At 47.4% G+C, this 24,756-nt stretch overlaps 1 protein-coding gene across 3 annotated transcripts; it reads right to left on the bottom strand.

Moving 5' to 3' along the window:
* Positions 1-9,917: 9,917 nt before the first annotated feature.
* Positions 9,918-21,806, bottom strand: TMEM59L (transmembrane protein 59 like). Of its 3 annotated transcripts, XM_072601625.1 has the most exons (10): positions 21,692-21,806; positions 20,281-20,483; positions 19,939-20,044; positions 19,454-19,599; positions 18,595-18,747; positions 18,209-18,290; positions 17,827-17,923; positions 17,040-17,157; positions 16,801-16,872; positions 16,590-16,673 (listed from the first exon to the last, which is right to left on the bottom strand). In XM_072601625.1, exons 1-9 carry the CDS (start codon positions 21,735-21,737, stop codon positions 16,846-16,848), a joined length of 978 nt encoding a protein of 325 aa, XP_072457726.1. In that variant the 5' UTR covers positions 21,738-21,806; the 3' UTR covers positions 16,590-16,673; positions 16,801-16,845. The 3 variants fall into 3 exon arrangements, with proteins under 3 accessions (XP_072457725.1, XP_072457724.1, XP_072457726.1); XM_072601624.1 differs by lacking the exons at positions 16,590-16,673; positions 16,801-16,872 and adding an exon at positions 9,918-12,803; XM_072601623.1 differs by lacking the exon at positions 16,801-16,872 and having other exon boundaries at positions 15,815-16,673.
* Positions 21,807-24,756: the final 2,950 nt, after the last annotated feature.

Raw genomic sequence — 24,756 nt, forward strand, 5'->3', positions numbered from 1 at the left:
AAGATCCCCCTTATTGGAAGTTTTTATGTAGAGGCTGGACTAACATTTTTTGGATATGCTGTAGCCAAGGTTCCTTTTGTGTTTGGGCTGGACTTGTGTTTGACTGTTGAGGTTCTCCTGGTTCTGGGATTCTGGGAATAAGAACTGCCCTGCAACTTTGTGGTTGATTTGGGCCACTGAAAGATTCAAATAGTTGCCCAGGTCCATATAACTGGACTTAAACTCAGATCCTCCCCACTCTGAGGCCAACACCCTCTATGATACGTTTGAAGCTTATATAAATGTCACTTGTTTTTTATCTTGGTCATCAGAGGAAAAGAGCTAGAAATGAACTGTGAACTCCAAAACTTCTCCTATAGGGAAGGCATGTCTAGACAACAGTTCCAGAGAAAAGAAGAGTTAAGAAAATGCATCTTCCTGTGTTATAAGAAATGAGAAACCAGCAGACCTCATAAAAATGTGCAAAGACTTATATGAACTGATGCTGAGTAAAATGAACAGAACCAGAAGAACATTGTACACAGTAACAGCCACAGGGTTCAATGACTGACTTTAACAGATTTAGCCTTCTCAGCACTGCAAGGTCCTAAAACAATTACAAAGGACTCATGAATGGAAAATGACATCCACATCCAAAGAAAGAACTTTGGAGTCTGAATGCAGAGTTAAGCAGACTATTTTCTTTTTTTGTTTGTTTGTTTTTGTTTTGATTTTTTCCTTCTCATGGTTGCTCCTATTCTTTCTAATTCTTCTACACAACATGACTAATGTGGAAATATGTTTAATAGGAATGTATATGTACAGCCTATAGATTGCATGCCATCTTGGGGAGGAGGGAGAAGAGGGAGGAGCAGAAAATTTAAAACTTATGGAAATGATTGTTGAAAACTAAAAATAAATAAATTAAATTTAAAAACCTAAAAATGCATCTTCCTTTTCTCTTTGCAGAGGTGGAGGGCTGTGGGTATAGAGTATTTTCATACATATACATATATATATGTGTATGTATGTATTATATGTTATATGTAAAATTATATGGTAGACCTAATTGAAGCATAAGTTAATTTTGCTAAATGACTTTAATTTTCTCTTTTTCAAAATGAATTGTTATTGATATCTTTCATTTTTGTGGAGTAGAAGTTGTTGTTTGTTGTCCAACCTTCGTTTTCTAAAAGGACCAATGGTGTCTGGAGAAAGCCTGGATTTAGAAATGAAGATGGTACAAAAATTTAAAATATCAATAAAAATTAGATATTTTCTTAAAAAGAAAAAGATCTGGGAGTCTTAGTGGACTTCAACCTCAGTTAATTGAATCAACTCTATGATATAGCACACAAGACATTTCAAACTTAGTCAGCATTGGACAAGAATAAGGAAGACGCTGTCTGTGCTGAACATGACCCCATTTAGACTACATCTTTCAGGTAGAACTTTTTAGGAAGCACATTTGACAATGTATGTCCAGAGGAGGGTTACTAGAACGATGTGGAAATCAGACACCAGGCCATATGAGGATGTTAAAGAAAGTACAGGTGTTTAGCCTGATGAAAAGAAGTCTAACAAAAGAGGGATACATTTGGAATCTTTGAGAATTGGAAGGACTGTCATGGGGGAAAAAATTCAGACTTATTTTGCTTGGCCCCAGAAAGCAGAACTGACCACAACTGGTAGAAATGGGAATGAAAACTCCTTGAAAGAAGAGACTGTTTTGTTTTCCTTTTGCTCTCTAGCGTTTAACATGATGCCATTAATAAATGTGCTGGTTAATTGATTGATGGGAAGTCAAAAAGAGGAAGATTTAGGTTTAGATCAGAAAAACCTTCCAACATTTATAGGTACCCCAAAGTAGAACAGAGTGGGCTGCTGGGGCAGGAATGAGTCCCCCATCACTGGGGGGTTTCCATGGCAATGCCAGAATATCACCTGTCAAGGGTGTTGTAGAGGGAAGGGGGATGGGTTATTCTAGACAGGTCCCTTCCACCTCTGAGAATCTGTGATCCTTTGGAACCCAAAGTGGGTTAATTGCTGCCACTTCTGCCTAAACCAACTGGTGGCACAGTGGCTAGAGCACTGAGCCTGGAGTCCAAAAGAACTGAATGCAAATTCTGCCTCATAGATTTACTAGCTGTGTGACCCTGAGCAAACCGCTTGATCATTATTTGCCTCAATTTCCTTAATTGTAAAATGGGGCTAAGAATAGCACCTACCTCCGAGGGATTTTGTGAGGATCAAATGAGATAATACTTATAAAAATGTTTTGAGTAGTGCCTGGCACTCAGTAGGTACTAGATAAATACTCATTCTTTCCCAGCAGTAGGAAGCTGCCACTGAGTCCTGCTCCCAGCGAACCAGGGTTCAGCCATCGCTTTCTGCTTTGGTTAGATCATATAGGCTCAAAGGATCACAGATGCAGAGCTAGAAGGAACCTCAGATGTCTTCTATTTCTACATTTGAGGAAGGAGATTGACAAGCTGGACCAAATCCAGAAGAGGGTAATCAGTATAGGGTGGGAACTGGAGACCATGAAATTAAGGATCAGTTAAAGGTTCTAGAAAGGTTTAGCCTGGAGGAAAGACTTGGGGGGAAAGGATATGGGGAGAGGGAGACTAATCACTCTCCTCATATATCTAGAGAGCTGTCATACAGCGAAGGCAAACCAGGGGAGGGAGGTTCTAATCCCTGCAGCTGTCCAGCAATGGAATGGACGACTGTGGGAGGGAGGCAGGGAGGCAACTCCCTGCTACCAGACACATTCAGACAGAAGTTTCATGAACACTTTCAATGTCAATGATCATTTATTTAGTATCTAACATGCACTCTCCCTTCTTAACCTAACTCCCTCCTACCTTTGCAGCCTTACTCCCCAACACACACTCTGTAATCCAGTGACATTGATCTCCTAGCTGTTCCATGAACAAGATCCTTCATCTCTTGGCTCTGGTCACTTTCACTGGCTGTCCCCCATGCCTGGAATGCTCTCCCTCCTCAGTTCTGCCTAATGACCTCCCTGGTTTCCTTTAAGTCCCAGCAAAATTCCTTCTTTTTACGGGAAGCCTTCCTCAACCCCTCTTAATTCTAGTGCCTTCCCTCTGTTAATTATTTCCTAAATAACCTACAAATAGTGTGTTTTGTATGTATTTACTTGTTAGAATGTAAGCTTCTCAAGGATAGGAACTGTCTTTTGCTTCTTTTTGTATCCCTAGCCCTTAGCACAGTGCCTGGCACATAGTAGGTGCTTAATAATTATTTTATTAATGAACTAAGTTTGGTTGATTGAGAGCAGTGCTAGAAACTGGGTAGGGAACAAAGATTAAAGAAAATAGGATTCCTGTCCTCTTTGTGCTCACAGTGCAGCGAGGCGTAATACAATTGCCACTTCCAAGGACAAGAACCCCCTTCCTGTGTGACCTGTGTCCAGACTCCTCTCCTCAACTTAGCCAATCTTGCCCACCTTCCTTCAATTTCTTTTCTAATTGTATGACCCCAGGCAAGTAACTTATCTAAAGGAGACTAGTGAATCTGCCTCATAAAGTTGTGGCAAAGATCAAACGAAATCTTGTCTTCAAAATACTTTTTAAAGCACTGTACAAATACTCTCTGCAATTTTTTTGGTCTTGTTTTATGGTCCAGATTTTTGATTTGAGAATAATAGGTAAGGAAATGCCCTCTACCAAAGGCAACAAGTGTTCTACAAATTGTAGTCCTAAAGCTGGCTAGGTCACTGAGAGGCTGAACAACTTGCCCAGGATCACACAATATGGACAGGGTATACCTTGAACCCAAGTCTTCTTCAGAGTCCAGCTTTCGATCAGTCATGCTGCCTCAGTATATACACTGATATCCCCTCAAACACTCTGGCCTCTCTGGCATCAATCTCAGCATGTTCCATGACCTAGATCTTCATTCCACCATCACTCATAAAACTACCACTTCTGGGGCAGCTAGGTGGTCCAGTAGAGTCAGGAGAGCCTAAGTTCAAATCCAACCTCAGACATTTGATGCTTACTGGCTGTGTGATCCTGGGCAAGTCACTTAACCTAGTTTGCCTCAGTTTTCTCATCTGTAAAATGATCTGGAGAAATAAATGGCAAACACTCCAGTATCTCTGCCAAGAAAACCCCAAATAGGGTCACAGAGTGTTGGACACAACTGAAATGACTTGTCAACAGCAAGACAGTACCTGATATACAGCAGGCACTTAATAAATGCTTATGTACTACTTTCCTTCGGGCAAGTTCACCCAGGGGGTATTTACCCAGTGTGTTCAAGGCTCCTCTTTGATTTCTCTTAATATTGCTGCCAAAAATAATCTTTCTAAGGTACAGATATGACCACACGACTCTTCTGCTCAAAATGGTAGCTCCCAATTACCCATAGGACAAAACAAGAATTCCTGATTCTGACATTCAAGGCCCTCCGCCATCTGGATCCCACCCACCTTAGTAGACTTATTTCCTATGACTCCCCTTTACCTACTCTATGTTCTAGCTAAACTGCACTTCTAACTCTCTCCTTAACTCAGCATAGAGCTTAAAACATTCTTAACCTTGGGACATCCTATATAAATGCCAGTTGTAATTATCATAATTCCTATGTTTTAGGGGAGGGAACAGAGGCCAGATTTTGAGGCCCCTCCAAGCTTAGTGCCCTTCTCCCCAAGTCACTGCACAGCCTCCCATGTCACCACCTCCAGTAAACCTTCCAGATTCCTCAAGTCCCTAGCAACCTTTGGGTGTGCACTATCCTCAAGCAATTACTATTGTCTGTTGTTTGTATCTGGGTCTGGCTTATCTGCCACTTGATCTATGAATTCTGGGAAGGCAGAGACTGTTTTGTGGACACAGTGTTTCCTCTAGCACCTATCACTATTCAGTTCATGTAGAAGATACTTAATAATTATTTGTGGATCTTTACAGATGGGGTGGGGAGACTATGGGTGAGGGAGCATTGCCTGTCAGACTCAGTAGTTAGTAGTTAGTTTAGCTGAACTCTTTTCTTTCTAATTTTTATTCTTTGCTACCAAAGATTGCTCTCTGGGGAGGAGAAAAAGACATAACATATTTAAAAATGAAAGTAACAAAATAACAAAAGACATCAAATTTTTTAAAATATATTTTTATTGATTGGAATTGAAGGTATACGTGGTGGAAACTGAAGGGAGAGGGTCCCAGCAGTGATCTCAGATCAGGAGCCAATGTCTCTGAGGTTCTAGTTTGCTGGCCCTTTTCCTTGTGTTTCATTTAGTTTCCAAGATCAAGTGTTCAATGACTAAGCTGTGATGGATTGATTTATTGATAATCCTGGATCATCTATGACTTAGATGGAGTTTCTCTGGTGCATAGTAACCTAGATAATTGTGATCCCTTGCATTTACGGGTTGGAGTGACCAGAAAGAAAACTTTCTGGCAAAGGATAAACATTAATTTAATGCATGGATGGATAGATGGATGCAAGAATGAATGAATGAAAGATTAGATGGATGGATATATGGAAGAATGGATGAATGGATGGATAGATGGGTAAGAATCACCATCTCTGTCATTTCTTCATTTCAACTATTCCCCAATTTCATTTCACATTCATTCAGACTCTGTCCTATGTCTGAGACTCACGCCCTTCTCATCTCTCCTTGTTGAAATTCTCTTCCTCTATGGCCTTGCTCAAATGTCCCTCTTCCAGGACACTTTCCCTGATTTCTCCATCTAGAAGAGATCTCTCTCTCTCTCTCTCTCTCTCCCTCTCTCTCTCTCTCTCTCTCTTTCTCTCTCTCTCTTTCTCTCTCTCCCTCTTTCTCTCTCATTTCTCTCTTCTCTCTTTCTCTCATTCTCTCTCTCTCTCCCTCTCTCTCTCTCTCTCTCTTTCTCTCTCTCTCTTTCTCTCCCTCTCTCTCTCTCTCTCTCTCCCTCTCTCTCTCTCTCTCTCTTTCTCTCTCTCTCTTTCTCTCTCTCTCTCTCTCTCTCATTTCTCTCTTCTCTCTTTCTCTCATTCTCTCTCTCTCTCCCTCTCTACCCCCCCAGTCTCATAGCACTTTCTGCATGTATATGCTTACTACATCATAAGTCATATAGCTATATATGTATTTGCTTCATCTTCTCTATTAGAGGGTGAGATAACTTATTTTTGTATTTTGTCCAGCTTTTCTGCACTTCTGCACACAGAGCCCTATATAATGTAGAAATTACAAATCTTAATAAGTCTAGGTGGAGTGAATGAATAGGATACAAAGAAAATCAGACCTGGCCCCTGGCATAATGGAACTTCTGCTCTTCTAGGAAAGATAATTAATTAACCAATCAACAGTTTATTTAAGCACCTCCTATGTGCTAAGCAATATGTGTTCATCCTTCTTTGCTGAAGAAGACCACGCCATCAGAGAAATAATGACATGATTTGCACTTGACTTTGTTTTGAGTGAGGGAGGGCTGTGCAGGTCATCAGCCTCACTTCTCCAGAGCCATCAGAATCCAGTGACCAGATGTTCATTAGGATGACTGGAGATGACCCAGGATAAGGCAATTGGGGTTAAGTGACTTTCCCAAGGTCACACAGTTAGGGAGTGTCAAGTGTCTGAGGTGAGATTTGAACTCAGGTCCTCCTGACTCCTGCACTGGTGCTTTATCCACTAGCTGCCCCTGCTAAGCAATGTGATAGGGGTCAGAAATGCAGAGACAAAAGCGAACAGTCTCTGACCTCAAAGAACTTATTCAGAGACACAAGCTCTAAACATGTAAGTATATATATTGCTGACTATTCTTCATTTTCAAAGAGGACCAACAGCATCATGGAATCATGACTTGACTTGTGTGTGAATTGGATTTAAGTGAGGCAGAGTTGTGCAAAGTCATCAGCTTCACTGTCTCCTCCAGAGTCATCAAGACCAATGGGAAAACAAAAGTCTGAATGCCCGGTCACAATCCGGGATGCAGTGGGCGACCTTGGCATCTTCCATGTCTGACTAAGCACTAAGCTCTCCACAGCGCCTGCTTCAGCTGCCTTCATGGCCATTGGAACAACTTGTTCTCGTCCCCCCATTCCCCTAGGGAAGTCTTCACATGCCTGGGTTTGAGGCCCATGGTTTATCCTCTACCTAGTTTAGCCGGTCTGCTGAGACAGTTGTCCTGGGATGTGACCACCATGCATACTACAGCTTCTTGGAGCCACAGGTGAGAGGATGAGAGGTGGACCAAAGTGGACAAGCAGCCCTGAGAAGCCGCCCTCCCACCAGAGGTGCTTGTCCTCCCTGAATACCCCATACACATAAAAAACACGTGGGTAACCTTAGCATCTGGGGAGATTAGGAAAGAGTTTTTGTTTGACCCTAGAAGTAATAGGGAGCTAGGGACTTCCACAGAAAGAGCAACAGGCCTGCAGTCAGGGAGATCTGAGTTCAAAATCAACCTCAAGACACTTACTAACTGATCGTAGCTGAGCAAGGCATTTAAGTTTCATTTGCCTCAGTTTTCTCAACTATAAAATGGGGGTAATAATAGCACCTACGTCCCAGAGTCGTTGTGGGGATAAAATGAGATAATTTGTCAAGCTCTTAGCGTAATGCCTGGTGTATCATACAGTACACATTTAATAAATTCTCATCTCCTTCCTTCCGCTGGAGCTCACTGAGAAGGGAAATGACATGGTCAAAGTTATGCTTCAGGAATGTCCCTTCGGCAGCTGTGGGGAGGATGAACTGGGGAAGAGAGAGATGGGAGACGAGACAGGATAAAGTGAGCCTTAACAGATCTAGCAGAGAAATCAGAATGTGGCAAGCACATTGGCTCAGTCCAAAATACTATGAGATTAGACGAGGGAGAAATAACTTCCTGCTGGGAAGGTCAGGGAAGGCTTCCTAGAAGGAGGAGCATCTGAGCTGTGCCTTGAAGGACAGAGAAGATTTCAACAGACATAACGGGGAGAGTGTTCCAAGAAGAGGGATAAGAATTAGCACACGTGTGGAAGAGGCAGTGATCAGTTTCTGGGACATCTAGTTGTACTAAATAATAATAATAGCTAGCATTTATGAAGTGTTTTAAGTTTTGCAAGGTCCTTTACAAATACTATTTCGTATCGATCCTTACAATCTTGGGAGGTAGACGCTATTACTGTTGCAATTAAAGATGAGACTGAGGTTGGGAAAGGTTAAGTGAATTGGTGGTCGCACAGCGGGGAAGTATCTGAGGCCAGATTTGAACTCAGATATTCCTGATTCTTGGTCCAGTGCTCTAACCACTGCACCACCTAGCTGCCTCAGCTGCTGGATTGTGGAGTATGTGAAGGGAGGGGTGTCAATTAAGGCAGGAGAACTAGATTTGAACTAGTTGGTGAAGAGTTTTGAACGCCACACTGAGTAGTTGTTGAATTCCAGAAACTGTGGGGCAGAGAGGAGGGGAGAAGAAATTCCATCCTGGTTGAGGAGATGTGCCCTATATAAGCTGAACAGGTGACAATGTGTCACCACAGACTTAAAAGTGAAACTCAGGTCACGCAGTGAGAGATGATGTCCAGCCTGAGGGAGGACACTGTCCTGCTGTCTGCTGCCCTGACCAGACCCTATCTAAAATACAGTGTTCAATTCTGGAACACTATAAATAGGATATTGTCAGACCCTAGCTCATCCAGAGGACAGCTAGGATGGGGTGGGGGTGGGGACTGATAGACCCTGCCATGGCAGAGTGAGATGGGCACTGAATTTGAGGGCAGGAGACTCCTGAATTCTGCCTAAGCACTGAAGTGGAGTCAGAGCATACTCCTTGCTAAATCACTAAACTTTCATGGGCCTCAGTTTCTTCATCTGTAAAATAAGGAGGTTGGACAAGACAGCCTCTAAGGTCCTTCCCAGATCTACATCTATGGTTCTATGGTCCACAGTCTCTTAACTTCACTTGAGCTTCAGTTTTCTGATCTATAAAGTGATACACACACTTCCAACCACATAAGAAATATTTAAAGGTTTGTATGTAAAGTATTCTGTGAAGATGAAGGTTCTAAAAAACACACTGGCCATCATCACTGTCATGATTAGAATCCTCTAGAGGAACTAGTGGTATCTAGCCTGGAGAAGAAGATGCTGGGAGGAAGCAGGAGGGAGAGGGAAAGGCATGATGGCGGTCTTCCAGTATTTGAAGATCTGTCGTGTGAAAGAGGGATTTGACTTATTCAGCTTTAACCCAAAAGGCAAAAAGAGGAGCATTTTGGCTAGGTAGTGCAATGGTTACAGAGCTTGGCCCACGATCAGTAAGACCTGAGTTCAAATCTGGCCTCAGACACGTATGACTTGTGTGACCCTGAGCAAATCACTTTACCTCTGTCTGCCTCAGTTTCTTCATATGTAAAATGGGTATAATAACAGCCCTTCCCTTCCAGGGTTGTTCTGAACATCAGTGCCTGCACATAGTAGGTGCTTAATAAATGTTTGTCCCTTTCCCTTCCCTTACCCCCTAATACAGGGATGTTTTTCTCCATGTTTTGAGCTGTTGAAAAGAGGAGTAGGCTGCCTTGAGAGGCAGGATGGCCTCCTGGCTATAGTGTCAGATGGAGGCTAATGTACTGGATGCATTTCCTTCCACGTCTGAGATTCTGCAAACTGCTTGAACACATTGAACACTGGTGGTGTAGGGCAGTGTAGGATGTGCTCCAATCTTCTTCTTTTTAAAGGAAGCTCAGAGATCCTGAAGATGTTAGATGTGAGAGAGAGAGAGAGAGAGAAAGAGAAGAAAGGTGAAAGAAAGAAAGAAAAAGGAGGTAAAGAAAGAAAGAAGGTAGGTGAAAGAAAAGAAGGAAGGAAGGAAAGAAAGAAAGAAAGAAAGAAAGAAAGAAAGAAAGAAAGAAAGAAAGAAAGAAAGAAAGAAAGAAAGAAAGAAAGAAAGAAAGAAAGAAAAGAAAGGAAGGAAGGAAGGAAGGAAGAAAGAAAGGAAGAAAGAAAGAAAGAAAGAAAGAAAGAAAGAAAGAAAGAAAGAAAGAAAGAAAGAAAGAAAGAAAGAAAGGAAGGAAGAAAGAAAAGAAAGGAAGGAAGGAAGAAAGAAAGAAAGGAAGAAAAGAAAGAAAGAAAGAAAGAAAAAGAAAGAAAGGAGGGAGGGAGGGAGGGAGGGAGGAAGAAAGAGAAGCTCAGAGAAATGAATTGAATGGCCCATAGTCACAAAACTTGCATCAGAAGCATGACTTAAACATTGAGTCTTCCTGACTCCAGGTCCTGCACTCTCTCCACTCCCATGCTGAATCTGGTAAGGTCTATAGGAGAGATAGACTCACAGAGACAGAGAGATAGAGAGAGAGAGACTCCCTCCTTCCCAAGAACACCGGCCCCCATCAGTTGTCCAGCCTTGCAGATGTCTCCAGGAGCAGGTGGAGGGGCCCCTTCCTCTGGAAAAGGAAAACTGTCTGGGATCCAGATGGCTGACTCCAGGCTGCCCTCTGCTCACAAGATACCTGCAGCTTGGTCTCTGGGGGCAGCCCAGGTTCTAGGGACTGACCGAGGCTATAAACCTTCCCTTTCCTTCCCTTCCACCTTCTCCCTCCACAGGGAGGCCTGCAGAGCCAAACCACATTGACCACAATGACCTTGAAGTTATTCTGGAAAAATGTGTCTACGTCTGGGGGTGGGGTGGGGGTGGGGGTGGGGGTGGGGATAGAGAGCAGGTTGTGAAATATTCTAGAACCAGAGAAGCCCACAGTTTAAGAGGCTGCATGGTTCAGTGGAAGGAACCTTAGTTTTGTAGTCAGAGGAGTCAGGAGCCCTCACTTCAAATCCTGACTCTATCCCTGTGTGCCATGCCTCAGTATCCTTATCTGTCAAATGAGGGAGATGGACTAGAGGCCCTCAGGTTCATTTCAATTCTAAATCTACGATCCTTTGAGGATACCTGAACAGAAAAAGAGTAACCTATTCCACGACGTCCCTGACAAGTGACTTTTGCAGTTCAGTCGTGTCCTATTCTTTGTGACCTCATTTGGGGTTTTTGTGGCAAAGACACTGAAGTGGATTGTCATTTCCTTCTCCAGCTCATTTTACATATGAGGAAACTAAGGCAAACAGGATGAAGTGACTTGCCAGGGTCACACATCTAGTAAGTGTCTGAGGCCAGATTTGAACTCAGGAAGATGTCTCACTGACTCCAGGTTCAGCCTCTATGCGCTATGGCACCATCTAACTGCCTACCTGTGTGGCCTGGCCCAAACTGAGGACTGCAGGACTTTCTCCCTCATGTGAAAAGACAGGGATATGAAAAGAGAGATGGATAAGTTCAAAGCAAAGAAGGTTGGCTAAGTGGACCAAGAGACACCCCACCTCCTGGACCCCCAGGGAGAACATATGACTTGCTCTCCCTCTTTGAAATAACAGTAGGACCTCATTGACTTCCTTTGTATAAAGTCCCTCCCTAAGCTGTTGACTAGGATCCCTCATAGATATATGTGCTCACATGCTCCAAGATGGTCTTACAACTAGAAAAAGAAATGTGAGATGCTCAGATTCAGAGACATCTCCCCTCCAAATAACTATTTGGACCCAACCTATGGTAGAGCATTCTGAGCTCATATTGGTCTAATCAGCCACAGTTGGACACACTGTACCTTGGACCCCAACATAGTGATGCCATTTTGGTCCTCTTTGAGAATGAAGGACAACAACCAACCAATCAACCAACCAACTACTGGAATATATAAGAATGCAGTTAATGGGGAGAGAGATGAGGGAAGAACCCTGGACCGGAAGCCAGGACACTTGGGTTCCAGTATGATTCAACTACTTACTTGCTATTGCACCTTGAGTGAACATCTCTCCTATCCTGTACCTATTTTCTCTTTCATAAAATGAAGGGGACAGATGGTAAGGCCTCTTCCAGCTTGTACATGTTATCCCTCATTCATTCATCAAATAGCTGTAGAAGGAGCCAGGGAAGACACTGTCCAAAGTTTAGATGGGTCCTCATCCATGAATTCAAGAGTCTTACAATCTAGTCAATAGAAAAGACCAAAACACAGGTCCAAGAGAGATTATTCTATGTTCCTATATTCTAATGTTCCTTCTAGTTCTGACATTCTATGTTCTAAGCTGCCTTCCCAGCTCAGATATTTTATATTCTACAAATCCCGATGCACATTCTTTGTTCTAAGAACCCTATCAACTATGACATTCTATGAGCAAAGTTCCCTTCTAGCTGTAACATTTTAGGTTCAAAATTTTAAGGATTCTCCTAGATCTGTTACTATAAGTTCCAAGGCCCTCCCATCTCTGACATTCTCTGTTCTAGTATCCTGTGTTCTGAATTAGACAGAAGTATCAGTACCTTTAGTTACAAGTATTTACCAAAGAGGATGAATGAAAGAATGAAGTTACGAAAGAATAAATGTCCGCCCTGTTGGCTAGTAAGATCAGCCCTCCTTCCATCTTGGGACTGAGGGTCAGCACTGCTGGGGGGAGGGAGGAGAGGGAAGGAGGAGGGAGGCATTGTGATCCCGGGCTCCAGGGCCCAATTTCCTGGAGGCGGCTGCTGCTTTAGTGTCTGAGTGTGTGACTCACCCCCGGCCTGTGCCTCTCTCCCCCCTTTCTCTGGCTGCAGGCACAGGCCAGATGGTAAGGACTGGTGGGCGTTGGAGGAGACCTCGGACTTCCTTCTGGGCTGAGCTCCTGACAGGGACCAGTTCACACGGGGAAGAGGAGAGCTCCTCTGAGCCGGCAACAGACCAGCATCCGTGGGCACTCAAGATTCTGGGTTCATCTCTAGCACAGAAGACCTTGGAGACGAGGAGCAACCATTTGGGGACCATTTGGTACCCCAGAGTTCAGGACCACAGACCAGTGTGGGGGCCTATGGAGAGAATGCAAATGCCTAAGCGTGTTCCCATACCAAACAGTGATGTATGTGTAAGTGTACGTGTAAAACATACACACATACACACACATACACATATATACACACATATGTGGACATGTTATATTATTCTAACATATTGTTTTAATAGATTCTTGTTATACTGTAATTTAATATATTATATATTACTATATTGCTTTAATATGTTATTCTTCTCAAGTATATGTATACACACACACATACATACATACATACACACATACACACATACATACACACATACATACACACATACATACATACCAAGGCACCATGATTAAAGCACTGGACCTGGGGTCAGGAAGACCTGAGTTCAAATTTGGCCTCAGACACTTAATAGCTTTGTCTGCCTCAGTTTCTGCCTGTGTAAAGCCTCTCTGAATTGTTGGAAGCATCCATGGAGATAATGTTTTTAAATTGCTTCGCAAATCTTAAAGCATTGTAGAATGATACGATCATTCTTAACCTTTATGCCCTGTTCATATGTGTGTGTACATGCTCATTATGTATATGTTGTTTTTATGTATTTTGTACTACTACTCCATATATATTCATACACATGTATGTGTTCCTTTGTGCACATGTGTGTTCACATACCTATAGACATGGGGCCTATACATACTCTTGTGTGCATACATGTATCTATGTGCAATTTATTATATGTGTGCCTTTGTGTTTGTGAGCCTACACATAGTTTTTATAGGGGTGTCTGTACATAGGTGTACATACATAAAATTTGAGGATTTGGACCTGCAAAAAACCTTCAAGATCATCTAGCCCAACTTTCTTGTTTACAGATGAAGTAAGTTGGATCCATAGAGGGATAGTGATTACCCAGGGAAACTCCAGAAGCAAATAGCGATGTCAGATAGAACCTGGGGGTCTCCATTCCCATGCCAGAGTTCTCAGGTGCAATGACTCTAGCCTTTCTATTCTCTGGCAGAGATTTACTCAGTTTCTCCCTTTCTGGGGATCCTGGGGATTCTTACATGTTGGACTGTGCTCAAGGGAGGGAATGACCTGCTCCTCCCTTAGGCCCCTTCTGCCCCTGCCCTTAGGACCTCATCTCTGCTGGTCTGCCTTGGAATCAAGCCTCCCTGTTACCAAGACAACTCCCACATCATGCAGACACATTGGGCATTCCCAGCCCATGGCCACAACACCCACCACCCACCATTGCATAGCCTTTGTGGGAGCCAGAGGAGGGACAAATAGACATTCCCAGAAATATTGCAGGCAGCCGCCAGGAGTTGGGGAGGGGGAAGGGAAGAAGAGGAGCTGCCTCTGCCTGTCATTCCCCACCTCCCCACCCCCGAGGATGACCAAGGACAGCTGAGTCATTCAGTTTCAGTCTCCCCTCCAAGGCATCACAAGTGGTCATCCAGGAAGACCAACATTTATCCAACAGAGATGGTGAAAAATTTTATCAAAACTTCTAGAGCACAGATCACAGAATGTCAGAGGGGGAAAAGACTTTAGAAGAGAAAAAACCAAGAATGTCAGGGCTGGGAAGGCCCTTAGATCCCAGGATGTCAGGGACAGGTTGGGGGGGCAGTAGGTGGTAGGGGTGTGGATGGGTGGTAGTGGGGAGAGGGGGTGCTTAGAACCTAGAATGTCAAAGCAGAGAAGTCCCTGAGAAAAATGTGCAGTATTCAGCTTCTATTTGAACCCCTTCATGCAGAGTCAGCTCACCATTTCTGACACTTCCCACCCCCCTCCCCACGGATCCTCATGCCTCCCTCTGGGGCCAAACAGAATGAGTCTAAACCTCTTCCTCCACATGCCAGCCCTTCAGATCTTGAAAATAGCTATAATGTTCCCCCTACTCCTTCACCAAGTGTTCTCAGAGTTAAATCTCTCCAGTTCCTCCAAATTAAAACACATAAACATCAGCGATGAAAGAGAACCAAGAGATTAGATTCCATTGTTTTACAGATAGGGAAACTGAGGCCCAAGGAGGGGAAAGGTGACTCACAGGGGGCAGAGTTGGGAGTAGAACCTAAATCCCAGGTCTAAGTTCTTCCCACAAGAGCAGCTGCCTTTCAGGGAATGGAAGAAGTTTTAGTCTTGCAGTCAAGAGACTCTGGTTCTGTCATTTGCCAGTTGTGGGACCCTGTGCAAATCATTTTCCCATCTTGTTCCTTCATCTGCCAAGTGGGCATGAGGCCATAAGCTTGTTCTGCCTGCCTCATGGGTTGATTGTAAGAAAAGTGCTTTGTCAAATTCAAATGAATTACAGCAGTAGCTAGGTGGTGCAGTGGTTAGAGCATGGCCTTGGAGTCAAGAGTTCAAAACTAGCCTCAGACACTTTGTGTGACTTTGGGCAAGTCACTTAACCCTGACTGCCTCCAAAAAAAAGTGAAAGAAATGAGTTAACCCTATTGTGGTCAACCCTCCAAAGCAGCTCTGAGAATGGGAGATGGGGAAACAACATAGAGCAAGGAAACAACCTTCCTCTTTAAAATCCATGGCATATTCCTGCTCTGGATTGATGAGGGAGTCCATGCTCCCTATATCATGGATTCAGAAGGAAAGCATCCCAAATCCCACCTTATGCAAGAAGCCTTTCCCAGACCTTCCCTCAAAGACTGCCTCCAATCTATCGGTAGATCTCTTGTATGCCTATAGCAGTTTGCAAGCCGTCTTCCCCATTAGAGAGGAGGCCCCGTGTGTTTGGCCTTTTGGGTCTCCCCAGTGCTTCCCCCAGGCTACTAGTCATTTAAATGCTTGTTGACCACTTGACTGGATGACCAGTGTGAGCCTCCCCAGGCACATCTCCCTCCCCTCCCCAAGACCATGCCATGAGGCTAAGTATTCAGGGCTCCAATGCCAGAAGAGACAATGCCAAGGACTTATTCCTGAACACCAGAAGGAAACCTGTTGGTTCTTCTGTTTCCTAACTCCCCAGCCTCATGGCCCAGGCGGACACATACACACATACAGAGACCACAAATTCTCCACTCAAAATGTCAGTTATAAAGATTTTATTCACTCCCCACTATTCCTCTCACCCCAGCAACTGCCCCCACTCACTGCCAACCTCAAGCTGCCTGGTGTCACTGAGTGGTGGAGACTGGGAAGTGGCATGGAGAGGGTTCCCAAGAATTCATCCCCTCCCCCAACTAAGCCTAGCCCAAGAGAACAGGGAGGAAAATGAGTCAGAAGGGACCAAGGATCCCAAGTTAGAAAATAAGAATAAATTAATCTAGGATGGAGGGAAAGGAGAATGGATGGGAAGATGCCCTTTGGGTGAGCAGCTAGAGGTGGGAAGGAGAGGAAGGGTGGGCCAAAACTCACATGCTAAGCTACACTGGGCTGGGAGTAATGTAGCATGAGGAAAGGGGGAAAGGGAGGGGAGGGGAAGGAAGCCAAGCCCCTCTTCCAGCCCTATCCCAACTCAAACCAAATCACACCCCCCCCCCCATTCATACCCACACATCCCTGGACAACAAGCACTGGAAAAGAGGGGGATTATTTGGGAATTATTCCTTGGATTCCAGTAGGGAGCTATTTTGATGCCTAGAAGATTTGGGCAGAAGAATTTGGGGAAGGAGCTGTCCTAGTGGCCCAGAGGGGAGGGAGCCCCAAATCTCTCTCTCCCTCTCCTCTTATCACTGAGGCTTCTGTGGGCTGAGGTTTGCAGAAAGGGACAACTCCAACTCCAAGCTGCTCTGGGATTTACAGAGCTGTACGGTCCATCTCCACCTTTAGGGGCAAGGAGCCAGCTTCCTGGGGCTCCACAGCTACAGCTACCATGGGTGCAGGAGCTGGAGCCAAGGGCCACTCCAGGTCATCCAGGTAATTCTTGTCCCCAGAGATGCTCAGTGGCTGTGAGGGGTAGGTGGGTAGGAAAGAAAGAGAACAGAATCCCCAGTGTGGGGAGAAAATCAAATTGCCTCAGGAGGTGATGAGCACCCCATCCTTATAAGTGTTCAAGAAGAGCAGAGATGCCCACCTGTCATGGATTCATGCAGTGGGGAGGGGGCTGGACTCAATTTTCTCAAAGGGAATTTCCAAATCTGGAATCCTGTGGTTCAAGGGCAAGGGGAGAAGAGGAGAGACCCAGGTTGTGGGGAAGGGACAGGAGAAAAATTCTGGGCACAAAAAAGGCCACGATTGAGACAGGTGGAAGGAGAGAAGAGAACAGAAATCACACTCGGCATCTCCCCTCCCCATCCTCCTAAACCCACATACCTGGTTCCGGACGTGCTGATCTGGTGCAGTCACAAGACTGGCACAGCTGAGCCATAGCATGACAAGCACCGAAAAGAGGAGGCAGGAGGCCAGGATCCACTTGGGCAGTCCAGAGCGCCTACACCCCAGCCCCCCAAAGATGGCATGGACTCAGATAAGGCTGTGAACAGGGAGAAGGGCCAGGCCCTTTTCTGTAAGATCAACAACATAGCAAAGGAAGAAGACCAAGCAGAGGGTCTGGGATGGCTCTGTTCCCTTGGTGGGCTAGGGAGCCCAAGGGTGAATCCTTTGACCAAAGTATTCTATAAACTTGGGGAAAAGATAACTGAATATTAATCATGGAAGTGGGGTTGAAATAAGTCAGTTTCCAATTAATCATGGGGGTGAAGATAGGGCAGGGACCAGGTCTAAGGGGAAGGGAGGAGCAAAAAACTCATTTCCCTCCAACTCTGAGTGACAAAAGTAGCTCCATTTTACAGATGAGAAATTTGAGGATGAGAGAGGTTAAATTATTTGTCCAAATCAAAGAGACAGTAAGGGCAGAGACAGGATTTGAACAGGGCTTTTGGCTTTCTTTCATCTATAACCTTGCTGCTTTCTATGGAGGAACATGGCTAGACAAAGATTTGGTCCAGGAATCCCAGAATCAGAGCATCCTAAATCCAGAGCTGAAAGCAACTTCTGAAGTCATCTAGTGACTAGAATTTCTAGCCCAACTCTCTTATTTTACAGAGGAAGAAACTGAGGCCCAGGAAGAAATGCCTCCCTACTAAAAAGCTGTACTTACTTGGACATGCAGCCCAGGAAGTTGTGGTCTGACTGGGAGCTGGTGGAGGTCTCCTCGGTCATTTTGCCTTTCATCTTCACTTTCTTCTCTTTGGGACCTAGGAGAGCAAAAGGGTGTGGTTCTACTGCTTAGTGGCCCTTTGGAACACATTCCCCTGGCTGATGTTCAATCACACTGTAGCATGACAGGGTTTCAGAACCCAAAGCTACTGGGCTCTGAGACTGAGTGATAAGGCTGGAGATTCTGGAAGTGGGGCTTGAGAGGTAAAAAAGTGATTGTGTGGCCAACAGCTGGACCCCACGATTTCCACCTCCCTTGCTCTAGAAGAGATGGAAAGAGGAATGCTGAGAGTGCCCAGGGACATCAGCCCCCTATCTGTCACCTGAATGGAGATCCATTGGGGAGGTCATCTCAGCATGGTTTGGAGTTGCTTCTGGCATAGATGCTCCCATCTCAGGCTGTGACTAACCAGGAGGGAAAAGACAGGTCAGGAGTGCCCATCAGAGGGCCACAGCAGGCCTGGGGCTCTGAACTTACCCTCCCATGAACCAGCTGAACACATACCCAAGTTCAGAGTCCTCAGGGTGAGGTCTCTTTCCTATCCCTGTCATCTCTTCCCACTCTAAAACCACAGGATTTAAGAGTTAGGAAGGACATTAAAGAGCATCTAACCCAGAAACCCCCTCCTATGTCATCCATATTATTTGCCCAGTCTTTGGACACCTCTCATGACAGGTAGCTCACCACCTACCTTCCCTCCACTCTCACCTGGAAAACTACCATCTTCCCATTATCTGCCTGTAGGTAATAGGTCCAAGTAGAGGAGATGAAGCTTTGGGCTGAGCTGACCAACTTATTACACAGATTGGATAAGACATCCATCACTGAAATGGTGTCAGGTGGAGGCACTGGTCTCTGTCTCTGGGTTGTGGGGGAAGGGGACAGGAGAGAGGAGGAAAAAGAAATACAAGTCACCAGATCATGGTGGTAGCAATCATGTAACCACTTACATAGGACAGGCTTTTTAGAGCAGAGAGAACCTGAGGCAGAGGAAACAGAGAAAATATGTTTCAATGGGTAGGTATGGGGGCCAGTAAGGAGCCCAGCTGGGATGGAACACTGGATGTGTACAAGGGAGCTGGGAGAGAAGAAAGGAGAGAGCAAGGATGGACCAAACTACCAAACTGGGGAGAGTATTTGAGCAGAGTAAGGATGTTATCAAAGCTGGGCTTGATAAAAATGATGGTAGCAACCTTTTCAGTAGGGTTGGAGGCAGAGAGGCCAATTAGAAGCCTGTTACAATAGTGCAGGCTCGAGATGTGGAGGTCTAGACTAAGGTAGGAATCATGGGAGGATAAATAGGAGAAAAGATGGGAGAAATGCAACAAAAAAAAAAGCCAGGTTGACTGAAATTGAAGGGAAGACACCTGCTAGCTTCAACCTCCTCATTTTACTGATGGGGAAACTGATGACTAGGGTAGGAGTGACTGGACCATGGTCACCAAGTCATTCTGCTAATAGCAGAATCTGGACTTCAAATGAGGTTTTCCAACTGCCTCTCTGGGCCCCCTTCCCCTGTACCCTGCAGCAGAAATGAAGCAAATTTCCCAGGGACCTGGCTTCACACCTCATGGTACTCAGGTAGAGGTGAAGGTGAAGGTGAAGGTGAAGGTAGAGGTGGAAATGAAGATCTCAGGGGTTCGGGAATCTGCCTCAAGCATCCTTCAGCGCATGCCAGCTGTTCTGGAGACCGGTCATAGGCCTGCAGACAGGCTTCGGGAGTGAATGGTGGAGGATTCTCAATGTCTGGCCAGGCTGCAAGCTCCCAGCCTAAGGGAGAGCCTCCCCAGTCTGGGGCTCACTTAGAAGATTTAGAGCTGAAAGGAAACTTAGAGATCATCTATTCCAAACCCCTCTTTTGTTTCCAGAACTGAGACCTCCAGAAAGGAAGTGAGTGGTCTGAGGTCACACAGGTAGCAACTAGCAGCACCATCCCACAGGTCGTGGCCTCCCTCCATCCCTACTCCCCATCACAGTCTGACTGGAAGGGTTCCACTCCTTACTTCTCTGCTCCGGGTATCCCACCTCCCCCACCCCCCCACTCCTCATCACCTGCTCTGCACTCGGCCAGGGTGACGTTGGCTTGGGAGCTGGCCGTCACAAAGCGGCAGATGGCGAAGAGGCGGCAGCCCCGGGCGCAGGCGTCCCGCAGCTCCTCCTTTGGGAAACAAGAAAGGTGAAAGGGGTTCCCAGACCCATCGCGGCCGCAGGGGTCCGCACGGGCCCCCGACAAGCGCTAGTCCCCCAACTCCGCCCCGCCCTGGTGCCTGACCTCCTATTACAAACACGCAGCTGGTGGAAAATGGGACGCGCTCTAGCCCCGGCCGCCCAGGGCCTGAAATTCTCCGGGCGGCCGGCGGGCCCCCTGCCCTTACCCAGTCCCGCGCCTCTCACCTGCACCGCCGCCCCCGCGTGAGGAATCCAGAGCTTGCACTGCAGCTGGCACGAGCTGGTGGGGCCCAGCTGCTGGACGAACGGGTCCCCACCGGCGGCCGTGACAAGCGGCAACAGCCCGGGGTACAGCAGCAGAAGTAGCATCAGGACCTCGGAGCCAGCCATGGCGAGCGCGGGGACTGGGGTCTGGGGGCGCGTGGGGTCTGTCCAGAGACAGAACCAGCAGCTCGGTGAGGGGCGCGCGGGGGGCTGGGGTGTGACGTCATCGTCCCTGAGCAAGGGAGCTTGGGAGACAGTGGGGGGGGATGGGGAGAGATGGAGACCAGCAACCAAGAGGCAAAGAATTTGGAGAAAACGAGGAGGCTAGAAAGGAGCTAAGAGACCCTCTTGGGCCGGGGCATTCCGTTTATCCTCCCTTGGGTCCCCTGGTCCCTGCCAAACTCCTCCACGTGAAGGCGGTGATTTACATCGCTGCCTCCAGAATTGCTGCGAGATTAGGAGAAAAGCGAAGGGGCCAGGGCCCAAGGGCGGCTCTCGGCTCTTCCTTGGACCCTTGAGTCAGATAGATGGGTGCGATAATAAAGCAAATTAAGAGAGGGAGAGATAGGAGCGAGGGTCAGGGACCTTCGCCCCAAACGAATTCTTCCTCTGCTATCCCCAGCCCTACCCGACAGGAGTATTTGTACCTTGCAATTTGTCCTGATCTGGCCCTAGACGCTAGGAAACGTACAGTCTTCCCTCTCGCTAGCACTGAGGAACATTTCCCAAAGGGAACTCCCTTCATTCTCTTTGCTTCTAGGGTGGCGGGAGACCTGGCCCTCCCTCCATTGGGAAAGGGAAGCCCCCGGACGGTGTGCGGCCTGTCCTGGGAGCACCAGAACTGGACAAGGTGGTCCCAGTTCTGTGTAGAACTGGGCAGGGTTTTCCCACACCTTTTCAGGGCTGGCCCCAGGCGCCAACAAGGCTCTACCGCCCGCCACGTGCGCAGGTGCCGCCCCTTGATCTTGGGGCCGAGACTTTTGACTCGACTCCCAGGGAGTTACCCCAGGTCAGAGGCCGCTAAAGGTGCCTCCGGCTGGAGGGAAAAGAGAGGAGCAGGGGGAGAGGAAAGGGGTAGGCTCCGGGCGGGAGCCCGGGTATACTACCCCCTCCCCCAACCCAGCTCCCGCCTTTCATCTCCCCCCGCCCAGTCCCCAGATGGCTTAATCAGCCGCGGCTGTGTCGGGCGCAGCTGGAATGTAACCTGCAAGCCCGCACATCTGGCTTTGGTCTCCTGTCTCGCCCCAAAGCGGCGGGGAGCGGGAGTCAGGAGCTGCATGGCCCTCGGCCTCCCCAGGGCTCGCGGCCTCCCCCTGCTCTTCTCATCAGCTCGGGGATCGTGGAGCAACTAAGAAAGCTCCCTTACACGTACCCCCTCCCAGTTCCTGTGATTGAAGTCGAGAGCCTGGAGAGGGCATTGAAGAAGCGTTCCCTTGTTTTCTGCCTCAGTTGCCCTGGTTCAAGGACTGGCCTAACGTAGGCGGGGAGCTACGAAAGGAAGGGACCCTAAATTCCGTGGTCCTGGGCTCAGGTGAGCTCCCACTTCCTCCCCCACCCCCCCGGAAAAAGCAGAAGCTGCCTCCCCTCTGGACAGCCACCGCCTCCCTTTCCCAATTCACCGCTCCCCACCTCCCCCCCACCCCCGAGAGCTAGTCCAGGTGAGGGGGGCAGGGGAGCGCTGCGCGGCCCCGGGGTCGGATTTCAGGAAATCCGCCGACATTCCTCAGGGGCTTAAGAGGGAAAGTTTCTTCTGCGCCTCCCCTCCCCCCCCCCCACTTCCTACCCCCAGGGGCGCCTCGCCCGTTTCTGAGCTGAAGCAGGGTTGGGGGCCACTAGGTCCTTGGGGACTGGAAGACCCATCAGCTTCTGGGCAAAGACCGCCTCCGACGGCTCTGGAACTCCAGAACCAAGGCTGCTTTGGGGTCCCTGGCCATTGGGCTCTTTCCAGGGCAGTAACCTCGGAGCCGTGCTTCCAGAGGAAGACCTGTGGACAAAGTTGCTCGTGTCCAGGCGTCTCCCAGGGCTGCGTCGGGGCGACACAGTCAACCCATCTGGGAAAAACCCTCCTTTCCCTCCTTCCCTCCCCGTCTCCTTCCCTCCCCTTCCCCTACGGCCCCCAGCCGAAAGTTGATGTCACCTCCAGGAACTGGACAAGCCACTCTTTATCCAGTGCCCGCGTCCTGTCCTTCCTCACCCTCTCTCCTCCAGGCCAGAGGGCTGACACCCCGGGGGCAGGGGGTGGAGCCCCGGGTCCTAGCACCACCTCGGCGCCACTCACCCGGCCCTCCGGCAGACGGCTTAAGGAGTGAAAGGGAGTGGAGAGGTCAGAGAGGAGCTGCAACCACCCCAGGACTCAGAATGGACGAGGGGGGCGGGGAGTAAAGGCAGCCCGAAGCAGTCACTTCGACCTCACCTGCCCACCTCGAGCTCTCGAGTTCCTCTTCTCTCCAGGATCCCATATGGGGAGGGGGTGGGGGGAGAGGAACTCAACCTTTACGCCCTGCGCGGGGCCTCCAGCAGCTTTGTAACTCCCAAGCTCACGTAGTCCCCAACACTCCCTCCTTCCCCCCTACTCCCGCGACCTCCTGCTTGCACCCGCCTCCACCGCCGGGCCCCCTGACTAGCTGTCTCGATCAGCAAGAACCACTGAAGAACTTAAATCGCTCCAGAATCTAATCTCCGTCCTAATCCCATAATAGAAAGAGGCTCCTCCTGGGAGAACTGGAGGCCCCGAGTTATTTTCGGGGACCCATAGGCTTCAGGGGCCTGGCGGGACTTTCTCAAAGAGAGAAGCTGAAGCTGGTGCCTTGGAGCACCCTCCTAGCCAGCCCAGTAGCACTGGGCCTCCGCTGGCCCAGAAACTCAAGAAAACTCTGGCTCTTAGAGACCGAGACCTTTTGGTCTAACCACCCTATTTATAAAGAGACTTGGGACAAGGGAGACTTGCTTAAGGTCACTAGGACGAGCCTGACCAGACTCAGGCCTAGGCTGTTTCCCCTACTGTCTCAGCCGAACCCTTTGGTTTGCGCTACTAGGAGAAAAACGTAAGAAATCGAGAAGAGGGGTCTAGGCGTCCTGGCCCTTTCCAGAAATCCCGCCGCATCCTGCCTCCGACCCGGGTCTGGAGCCAGATATGACCTCTCTTGGGGGCAAGGCTGGCGAGAAATGGGCAGTGGCTCCGGGTAGCAGGCGGGGCTGGCGAATTCCTCCTAACTGCGGGCCAGGCTTCGAGGACTTGGGTCAATATTTGAGGAATTTCTCCTACTCCCTGGGTTCAGTGAGAAGCGAGGAGTTAAACAACAGGCTCCAGAGGTCGAAAACTCAACCCACCCAGTCACCCCTCCCCTGCGGGACTAGTTTGAAATCGGGGCAAGAGGAGGAAACCCCAGAGCAGAACGAAAAGTTAGCTGCAGCAGATCGGGGCAAGCCTGGTTTTGGTGAATGAAAGTAACAAGACCCTCTGTACTGGGGGAGGGTACTGACCATGAGTAAAGATGAATTGACTTACTCAAAGGAGTCTAAGTCATAGGGACGGAGGATTGTTATTCATTGGTTCAGAACCGACTTTTCCTGGTGCCATTTGGGGTTTTCTTGGCAGAGATACTGGAGTGGTTTGCCATTTCCTTCTCCAGTTCATTCTACACATGAGGAAACTGAGGCAACCACTGTTAAGCAACTTACCTAGGGTAAACACAGCTTATTTGAACTCAGATCTATGCTGGCTCCAAGCCCAGGACTGTATGCACTGAGTCACCCAGCTCATCATGAGGAAGATGATAAGCATTTCAGAAATTTTACTGGTATTTAGCAGGCAGACCCTAGAATAAGTAATTTGAGAGACAGAAGGATCCCAGAGTGACTACACTTTGCCCCCTGACTCAGTGGGTAGGCGTTTGTGGCAGAGCAGGACAGTAGGTGAAAGTGAGGTGGGAAGAGGCAGGAAGAGCTCTTGTTGCCTTGACTGATATGACAAAACTAGTATCTGCTTAGAGATAACTGCCACAGTAGAAGAAAACTGGGTTTGAACAGAGAGGACCTCCAGATTTGAACTCTACCTTGGGCAAGTCACCAACCTCTCTGAGTCTGTTTCTTCATCAGTCAGTTGAGCATTTATTAAGCACCTATTATGTTTCAAGCATTGTAATGGCAGCTGGGGATACAAAGAAAGAAATGAAACTAACCATTCTTTCCCTCAAGAAGCCACCTATATAAAATGAAGGGACTAAGCCCTGGCGACCCCTAAGGTATCTGCCAGTTATAAAGCCTGAGGCTTTATACCCATATTGTAGTTGTTTAATAAAATTATACATTGTAGGTGATTAATAAATGTTGTGGATTGTTTCTTAAAAGAGCATTTGCTTTTCAACAGAATGAGGAGGACCTTAAAAATATAGACTATTGAACCCAAGTAGGCAAAAAATATAGACTATGGAACCC

Source organism: Notamacropus eugenii, chromosome 4, assembly GCF_028372415.1.
Source record: "Notamacropus eugenii isolate mMacEug1 chromosome 4, mMacEug1.pri_v2, whole genome shotgun sequence".
Classification (NCBI taxonomy): Eukaryota; Metazoa; Chordata; class Mammalia; order Diprotodontia; family Macropodidae; genus Notamacropus; species Notamacropus eugenii.